Below are 10,000 nucleotides of genomic sequence, written 5' to 3'. Positions count from 1 at the left end.
CCTTGTCACTTCCACGCTAACGAGCTTTGACTAAAAACTAGGGCTGTCAATCGATTAAAAAAAATAATCTAATTAATTACATACTCTGTGATTAATTAATCTAAATTAATTGCATATATAATTTTTAAATATTTAAATTCAAATGAATCATTGAATAATCAGCATTAGTGACATTAAAGTTCAAAGACTCTTTTATTATTATTTTCACTGTTCAAATAATTGCCATAATAATCTTTGATATGACCTAATATGCTGAGGAAATAAATTCAAAAGTGCTTAGGGAAGAAGTTTTTTTTTCACATACAAGGCATTTTAGGCCACAGATATAACCTAGGGCAGGGGTTCCCAAAGTGGGGGTCGCGGGACGGCGAGGGGTGGGTCGCAAAATGATTTCCATAAATCAAATACATTTGGAAAAAATAAAATTCTGAAAAATTATGACTGGATAAGATCACCATTCACTGTAACCACCGCAAGTCATCTGTCAGCCGGCATGGAGGACGCACTGGTTGAGCTGTCATGTGACCGCACTTTAAAGACGCTTGCTGAGTTCTGGATTTCAGTCGAGAGGGAATATCCACAGCTATCCAAGGCCGCGATGGACGTACTGACGCCGTTCTTTGCACTGACATATATTAAAAACAAATACAGATCGCGTCTAAATGTGGAGGATGATCTCCGTGTGGCCGTCTCCACAATTAAACCAAGAATGGACTTGCTGTGTTCCGCGCATAGCGCGCATCCATCTCATTAGATGAGATTAACGCTGAAACTTAGTTGCCAAAATGTAAATTTGCGCAGCAACAATGTACATATGTTTACAACAGTTTGTGGATATTACCCTGACTGAGATATTCTTCGGTTAAAGCAACACCAAAGAATTGTTTGTACATTAAAATATTGTTTCCAAAATCATCAACTCGTAACAGGGTGAACGGCACTTCTGCATTCTCTTCGCGACCCTCTATCGGCTATAACCGCACTGCAAGTTTGCCAGATTGGATAGCGGATCTGTAGTTCGATGGAATGAGACATAAGAAACTACAAATTTGACTTGCTTCTGATGTCGCAATACATTATACTTTCATAAAATCATGCAACGTACTCTACCTTGTCTGTAGACATCGTTATTTCCAAAGCCAGTGCTGGATAAACAAGCGTGCGTGCGACAGGAAAAGTGCTTTGGTGTTGCTTTAAAATGGAAATTAAAGTAATGTTTCAAAGTTAAGTTTGCACATGACAGCAATAATGTGCACTCATGGATATAATTTTTTGACTAAGGTATTCTGTTTTTATCATATAGTAAAGTTCTATATGTAAAATCATAACAGGCTGCTCTGTTCTTTTGTGTTTTCGTTAAGCCCGTGTTTGGATAAGCCTAGTGCGTATGGCCGGTGCGCACATTTTATTTTATTTTTTGAGTCACATCCAGGGATAGTGGGGGTCGCCAGTCTCTTGCACGGTTATTTTGGGGGTCGCGGGTTGAAAAGTTTGGGAACCCCTGACCTAGGGGACACAATGAAAATAAATTAACACTCCCCTCAATGTCAACACTTGTTTCTTTGCATTGATGTGCGACTACAGAGTTGATGAACTCCGGTGATATGCAAATTCCTTGCTGCAGACATTGCAGAGTACTTTATTTTCAACACTTTATTTTTTATCAACACCATCAGGCCGTTTTTTAAAAGTAAATGTTCCAATCAATGATCCAGGCAGCACGTTTTCTTCTCTCTCCTTCCTTTTACAGTCTAATTTTTACTGACTAGAACGGCTCGGGGTCAAAGGTCATACGGAATCGATTAATCTGCACTAATTATTTTAATCAGTTATTTTTTCTCAAATTAATTAATCGAAAACATCGAACTTTCTCAAAACACATCCGAATGACATGATTTGGATGTCAACTCAACTTATGTACTCCCAATCATCCGTAAATTGATCTAAAGTGCATTTTACTCCGGATAATTCCTTTAAAGGAACATGCCAACTTTTAGGGAAATATGCTTTTTTGGTGCAAGGGAAGGGAAACAAGCTTATTTGGTAGCTTATAGCTACCCCAGAGAATCAGATACGAGGATATATACTTTTCTATATAGATAGGCTAACTGGTCTAACCTACTTGTGGTCTAACCCACTAGTGAATTATGCTAAGCTAGGCTAACAGTGTCAGACTAGGTTATTGCATGCACAGAGAAAGAAGGATATGTGTACTATAACAAAATAGAATGTGTGTGTGTGTGTGTGTGTGAGAGAGAGAGAGAGAGAGAGATAGAGAGAGAGAAAGAGTGACAGTGGTGTGTGGGTGCATGTGCAATTGTTTGTGTGTGTGTGAGTGAGAGAGAGAAAGATAGTGACAGTGGTGTGTTTGTGTGTGTGTGTGTGTGTGTGTGTGTATGTGTGTGTGTGTGTGTGTGTGTGTGTGTGTGTGTGTGTGTGTGAGAGAGAGAGTGTTTTAGGGACATGCAGTGTATATGAGTCAGTGCTAACCTGTGTTTATTTTATTGTAATGTCGTGTTATTTCTGTCCCTCTGCAGACTGTCTCTTTAGACTGTGTCCCATGAACAGATACTCAGCACAGAAGCAGTTCTGGAAGGCAGCCAAACCCGGAGGAACCAGCACCACAGACACAGTCCTGCTCAACAAGCTTCATGTAAGTGTCTCTGTGTGTGTATGTGTGTGTATGTGTGTGTGTGTGTGTGTGTGTGTGTGTGTGTGTGTGTGTGTGTGTGTGTGTGTGTGTGTGTGTGTGTGTGTGTGTGTATGTCTGTGTGTGTGTGTGTACGTGTACGTGTACGTGTGTGTGAGTGTAGCGGTGCGGCTGCCCACTACCCCTAAAGTGAATACAGCTGATCCGAACGGGACTGAGACCGGGATTCACAAACACCCTTTTATTAGCACGTTAGCACAAACATAATATTCCAGCGCACACACGAACATGACATTCCAAGGCATTCAGGACGCCGCCTGCAACACAAACATAAATCGCGACGTTACGGGAAGACAATGAAACACGGTACGAACAGTTCACAAACATAGACAAAGACTATGAAACACTCACGCTGCGGCCACGCTGGCTTCCGGGTGCTGTAGGCTGGGAAAGGACCCGACGTGAAGTCGGGAAGGACTTTGTGCATTGGGGGGTGTGACGTCAGAGATGTGCAGGTATCAAGTGTGTGGGATAAGAGGGGTGTTTTTGGCTTTTATGGGTTGGGGGAATATTTAAGGGGTATACAGAGGATGTATAATGATGCTTGGCGAGTATTGTGTTGACTATTTATGGTGACGTTTGATCCAGAAATGTATGTTTAAAGAGATAATTGATTTTGGTTAGTATAATGGGTTAGGCCATGTGAAATATATTCTGGGCCAAAACAGGTCTAAGAGAGAGAAGGGTGAGGTAAACTCAAGACAGCACCTAGACCTTGACTAGCTGTGTGCATCAGCCAATATGACAATAGGCCAACTTTTTGTGAGTGGTGATTATTGAAGCTATTTTGAAAGTGTACGTTTTAGTGTTAATTGAGAGTTGTTGCATGAGTTTTTTTTTTTCCTTTTTTTGGTGAAAAATTAGTTAATTTCTTTTTCTCCTGACTGGCTTGTCTGTGGCGAAAGTAAATAAAGTGCTTACAACTGCCTTTGCCTAAACCTCTGACACACTGCCTCCACCGCCGTGAGGTTAACCCGACTACGGTGTGTGAGAGAGAGAGTGAGTACATGTGCATGTCCATGTCTTTCTTTTTGCCTGTCAGCGTGCCAATGCAAACTTACCCAACCTTCTGCTTGTGTGTGCTCTCTTTCTTTATGTGACATTAACCATGCAAAATGGCCACAAATGACCCTCTACCACAAAGTGGTAGAAGGCAGAGGTAGAGGAAGGAGGAGAGGGAGGAAGAGAGGGAGGAGCATGCTAAGTGTCATCAGGTGTGTCAGGTTGTCAGAAGTGCTAGGAGACAAGGTCATTGTTTTTGTGTCACCTTGTAATGGCCTTTGTGTTCCTCTGTCTCTTTGCCTCTTGTCCATCTTAGAATGCTGCTGATCTGGAGAAGAAACAGAACGACTCTGAAAACAAGAAGCTCCGAGGGACAGTGATCCAGTATGGCAACGTCATACAGGTTAGTGGCCATTGAGCCCTGGACGTTTGAGCCACTGGAGACTAGTCTTTGCACACTGGCCAGACAATGCTCGACAAACCTCGACAACATTCTAAAGTTGGGGTTTGTTGGCAGTTGTTGGTTGCAGTCTTAAGAATGTTCAGAAAACCAACTTCCAGCGCCAAACTGCACAGGCAGTAATTGAAAAAAAAAAGAGTTTTGGACATTTAGTCAGATTTAGAGAACTCCAACTAACAAACACCAACAAACACAGACTTGTGTCTGGGACACGGTGGATTAAAACAGCAGGCCTAACAGTCTCTTATAGCTATTCCTGCTGTCGTAAAGCATGTGATTGTCCTGAGAGGGGCTAAGATAGTCCAACTCTTTGGTCTAGCCTCAGCCAGTCCAAATCCAATTAGAGCTTGAAGCTTGAAGCTTGTTTGAAAAGGAGGATAGATTTTAAGGGTATGGGGGAGCACTGCAAGGTTTTGAATTGTGGACATTTCTCAAATTCTGTGTGTGTGTGTGTGTGTGTGCGTGTGTGCGTGTGTGTGTGCGCGCGTGCATGTACGTGCGCAGTTGCTTCATCTGAAAAGCAATAAGTACCTGACGGTGAACAAGCGTCTGCCGGCCCTGCTGGAGAAGAACGCCATGCGTGTCACGCTGGACGCCGCGGGCAACGAGGGCTCCTGGTTCTACATCCAGCCCTTCTACAAGCTCCGCTCCATAGGAGACAGCGTGAGTGTTTACATAGTAACATCAGGGTTAGCAATCAGTACATTATATTGTGTTATTGAGGTCCACATTTCCAGTCTGTGCTTTATGACTAGTTTACAAACATGTAATGAAGTTTTCCATTGTTTGGTTTGTTGTAGTATAGAAACGCCTGACTAAAATAATGGATGTCGTCCTCGATGTCGAGGAATCATTTGGTGTGTGTTTGTGGTTGTGTGTGTGTGTGTGTGTGTGTGTGTGTGTGTGTGTGTGTGTGTGTTTATGTCATAGGTGGTCATAGGGGACAAAGTGGTGTTAAACCCAGTAAATGCTGGCCAGCCTCTTCATGCTAGCGGTCATCAGTTAGTGGATAACCCCGGATGCAATGAGGTTTGGCTGAATTTTATTATAAATCTCCCGTTTACTCCATTTCCTGCTTTTTTGCCATTTGAAATTTATTTCCCTATGTAAATGTAAGCAGATGTATATATTGCTTGACTGACAGGTGAACTCGGTGAACTGTAACACCAGCTGGAAGATTGTTCTGTTTATGAAATGGAGTGATAACCAGGAAATTGTTCTGAAGGGAGTAAGTCAAATACAAATGCTACAGTGTCTACAGTGTAAATACACACACACAAACATACACAAATGCTAACATGAACATGTCTACAGTGTAAATACACACACACAGAAACATACACAAATGCTAACATGAACATGTCTACAGTGTAAATACACACACACAAACATACACAAATGCTGACATGAACATGTCTACAGTGTAAATACACACACACAGACATACACAAAAGCTGACATGAACATGTCTACAGTGTAAATACACACACACAAACATACACAAATGCTGACATGAACATGTCTACAGTGTAAATACACACACACAGACATACACAAAAGCTGACATGAACATGTCTACAGTGTAAATACACACACACAGACATACACAAAAGCTGACATGAACATGTCTACAGTGTAAATACACACACACAAACATACACAAAAGCAGTCGTTGTTGATTTCCAAATAATGTTTTTTCAGTTAACCAATGATCCAAGTGTGTTGTTGTTTGTGTTGACTTGGTTTGTGCCTTTATTTCTCCAGGGTGATGTGGTACGCCTTTTCCATGCCGAGCAGGAGAAGTTCCTGACCTGTGACGACCACAGGAAAAAACAGTATGTCTTCCTTCGCACCACGGGACGACAGTCTGCCACCTCGGCAACCAGCAGCAAAGCCTTATGGGAAGTGGAGGTAGGTTTACGATTCATAGATTCATGTTACACAGTCACACTCCATTTCCCATGTTATTGTGTGCTTAGTGGGAAATGTGTAATATTGGTTATTATTATGGCGTCAGGTGGTCCAGCATGATCCATGCAGAGGGGGAGCTGGATACTGGAACAGCCTTTTCCGATTTAAACACCTGGCCACTGGGCATTACCTGGCAGCAGAGGTGAGATACAGCACACACCTGGCACCCTAACTTAGCAGTCAGACATGGTGAAGATATGGAGATGAGACTCTTAATTGATTATATCAGTAATGGGAACTAATAACAGAGCAACTCTGGTTTTGTTTCCAGGTTAACACCGAATATGAGGATGAGGGCCTGGAGCCTCGCTCATCTGTGAGTGTCTTTGTGTGTGTGTGTGTGTGTGTGTGTGTGTCAATGAGTGGCTCATCTGTGAGTGTCTTTGTGTTTGTGGGGAGCAAAGAGAAACACACATAAGAGTCAAGATTGAATTATGAAAATATTTGTTATTGGAGGGTACATCAGCATAACAACAGTTTTCAAAACATTGCATGAAACAAATTACAGTAAACATCATGAGAGAGACATTGTATTAAAAGATTAAACAATATAGATATTGTTTGGGTGGAATTTCAATGATTCTGTAGCCGCATTTTAGTACTAAACAACTAAACAGCTTCAGTAAATGTCTTGTGCAACCCCTCATTCATCTGTGTCCAGAATCTTTTGCACTTGTCATCTAGTCATGGTGACATAATAATGTGTGTGACATCCAGTTGTGAGTATTAGGGCAGGAAGTGATGCAATGACATGGCTTTAACTCTCAGGAGCGAGTTATGTACACTCTGGTGGCTGTTCCTGATGGCAACGACATTTCCTCCATTTTCGAGTTGGACCCTACCACTCTCCGCGGGGGAGACTCTCAGGTGCCCAGGTAAGGCATTTGCAGTACATCTCCTATAAGCCATGTCTACATGTAGCTGGGTATTTTTGGAAAATGGAGACGTTTGGATTGGAACGTGACGTTTACTTCTTTCTTTAAAATGTTGTCAGGTCTCCGATTGGCCAATATCGCCGTCTGTTTGATTGACGTGTTCTTGACAGCTTTCAACGGCTGTTTTTGCATATGTGTGGATGGAATTATTTTACAATACGAAGGAGGAAAAATACCCGTTTTTATGTTTTTATAAATACCCGTCTACGTGTGTTTATGGCCTTAGTCTCACATGCAGCCCTGTGTCTCTGATGAGATATGCTGATCATGAACAGACCTCTTGTCTTGTGGTTGTTATACTAGGTTTAAAACTACTCATAAGTAGGGTTAGGCCTTGGGTTATATGTAGCAAGCTATGTTTTGTGTTGGTGAAAGAGAGATAAGTGTTCGTGAAGTGCTGTGTTGGAGTTGAAAATAAAAAGAAATAGCATGACTGTAGATACAATTTTGAAAGGACAGAGCATGCAATTGAGTAGAGGACAGTAGGTATGATCTTGTTGTATACATATACATATACTGATTTAACTTTTTTGTTAGCTTAGAAGCGCGTTCATGGTATGTGAGGTGTGAGTCAAGTAGTACTCCCAAATACTTATATGATTTGGTGATGACAAGAGTTTGATTTGAAAAGATTACAGGACTGGTGATGGACAGATGCTTTCTGGGTGAGTAGAAATACATGCACACAGTTTTTTTCATGGTTAAGTGATTGCCATTCAACCACTTATGTAAAAATTGAAGATCAGATGACAGTTTGGAGTTTATCACATCAGGGTCAGATAGAAAGAGCACAGTGTCATCAACATACATTAGGCATTAAGAGTATTTACACACAACTGGGGGATCATTAATATATAAAAGAAAGAGTAAAGGCCCCAGAATGCTTCCCTGTGGGACACCCATACCACATTTCCAATGACTGAGATATTGCCTGGTCAATTTTGACAACTTGTGATCTGTCAGTTAAATAAGAGGAGATCATGTCTAATACTGAGAACAATAGGTTAAAAGAGTGGAGCTGGGTAATAAAATCAGGTGGCCTACTGTGTCAAATGCTTTACGAAAATCGATAAAAATTGCTCCACTAATGTGTCTATTGAGAGGGTTACAAATTGGACATGGTGGACCGTTTTGCACGGAAACTATGTTGGCAGTCACTTAGCCTGTTGCTGTTTTCTAGATAGCGGCTTAATTGATTGTATAACGTTTTTTCAAGCAGCTTGGACATTGTTGGAGTATAGCTATAGGTCTATAGTTAGAGACCAGACAAGGGTTGTCAGCTTTAAAATCGGTGTGATTTGGGCTGTTTTCCAGCTGGAGGGGGAAATGGACAGCCTGATACAGAGATGAATTAAGTGATGGAGAAGAGGTATAAGGCTGTTAGCATGGGTCTTCAAAAACACAGCATTTAAGCCATAGCTATCACGGCTGTTGGAGTTTTTTAGAGTGTTCACATTCTTTGTGAGACCATCTTGTGATAGTCTTTTCATATTGAAGATTCCAGGGGTCCCTCTTGTAAATCCTGATCTTTAGGTAACTTCCAAAACTGTTCAATTGGATTTAAGTCAGGGCCTTGATTTCCTTTCTGTGAAACCAATTGAAAGTTTCCTTTGCTGAATGCTTTGGATCATTGTCCTGATCATTGTCCTGCTTTTGTCTAGCCATGTCTCATCCTCATTGTCTTGGTGGATGGCAAGATTCTCCCAGAAAAAATTGCTCCATTCATCATTCCTTCAACTGTATAAAGTCTGCCAGTACCATGAGATGAAAAACAGCCCCACACCTTGATGCCTCCACCTCCAAATCTCACTGTTGGTATGATATTTTTAGGGTGATGCACAGTGCCATTTCTCCTCCATATATGGTGTGCAGTATGACATCCAAAAAGTTAAACTTTGCTCTCGCCTGACCAGAATACATTCTCTCAGTATTTCATAGGCTTGTCCAAATGTTTTAGCGTGTATAGAGGCCATGGCGGTGGAGTGCATTACCTATGATTTTCTCAATTGAACCTGCTGCCTCCAAGTCTTTCTGGAGCTTTCTCCAAGTGGTCCTTGGCTCTTGGGCTATACTTCTGACTATCCTTCTGACTTCCTGGTCAGAAATCTTGTGAGGAGATCCTGTGCATGGCTGATTGATGATGCAGTGATGTTCCTTCCACTTGCAGATAATGGCTCCAATACTGCTTACTGGATGATTCTGAAGTTGAAATGCATCTGTAACCAGTTCCATTGATATGTTTTGCAACAATAATGTTGCAAAGGTCTTGGAAGAGCTCTTTGCTTTTACCCATCATGAAATGTTTCTTGAGTGACACCTTGGTAACGAAAAACCTTTTTATAGCTCATCAATATGTACTAACCCAGCTTATATTCATTTGCACAGATAGGAGGAATAATTACTCTCTAACTACATGTAGATTCCAGTTTGTTCCTTGCCATTCCTTGCCTTTGTGTACTGCTTTTTCTTAGCGTTCAATACTTTTCCCCTGTGCCATTCCACTTTTTTACTCATAACTCTACTTATGGACATTAATGTTTGGATTTTTGAATATGTGTGGATTACTTAAATTAAAACTAATTTCATGCGAATAGCCTCACTGGAAGTATAGTTACTGAAAAAAATGTTGACGTGTTTAATACTTATTTTCCCCGCTGTAGGTATATATTGCATTCAAGATCAGCCATTTCTTTCTACAACAGTCATTTGCAACATTAGTGATGAAAACAAGGTCATTTCTAAGTATCTCCAAACTTTTGAACAGTAGTGTATGTGTCTTGGACACATCTTGGGTTTTCTATTTTGAAGTATGTGGAGCGATTTCTCGAGCCTTCAAATCCATGCGTTATCGGATTTTTTAAAAAGGCATTCAGAACATGTTTGGTGATGGAGGCTATTGTCCAATGTAACAATACCAGTGTG

At 41.2% G+C, this 10,000-nt stretch overlaps 1 protein-coding gene across 3 annotated transcripts in view; it reads left to right on the top strand.

The window, feature by feature from the left end:
- itpr1a (inositol 1,4,5-trisphosphate receptor, type 1a) overlaps window positions 1-10,000 on the top strand; it is a 51,306-nt gene that overhangs the window by 7,112 nt on the left and 34,194 nt on the right. For all 3 annotated transcript variants that reach the window (XM_076268229.1, XM_076268227.1, XM_076268226.1), the window contains exons 4-12: window positions 2,538-2,653; window positions 4,029-4,115; window positions 4,677-4,835; window positions 5,103-5,201; window positions 5,317-5,400; window positions 5,937-6,083; window positions 6,190-6,285; window positions 6,415-6,459; window positions 6,912-7,018. In XM_076268229.1, coding sequence (XP_076124344.1) covers window positions 2,538-2,653; window positions 4,029-4,115; window positions 4,677-4,835; window positions 5,103-5,201; window positions 5,317-5,400; window positions 5,937-6,083; window positions 6,190-6,285; window positions 6,415-6,459; window positions 6,912-7,018 — 940 coding nt within the window. The remainder of the gene's footprint in view (window positions 1-2,537; window positions 2,654-4,028; window positions 4,116-4,676; window positions 4,836-5,102; window positions 5,202-5,316; window positions 5,401-5,936; window positions 6,084-6,189; window positions 6,286-6,414; window positions 6,460-6,911; window positions 7,019-10,000) is intronic.

This window comes from Alosa pseudoharengus, unplaced genomic scaffold (genome assembly GCF_046254945.1).
Source record: "Alosa pseudoharengus isolate Yale_2024_CS ecotype anadromous, Long Island Sound unplaced genomic scaffold, YU_APseudo_1.1 YU_APseudo_1.1_scf_5, whole genome shotgun sequence".
NCBI lineage: Eukaryota > Metazoa > Chordata > Actinopteri > Clupeiformes > Clupeidae > Alosa > Alosa pseudoharengus.
The sequence above is the reverse complement of the archived record's forward strand: the minus strand, read 5'-3'. Positions and strand labels throughout refer to the sequence as shown.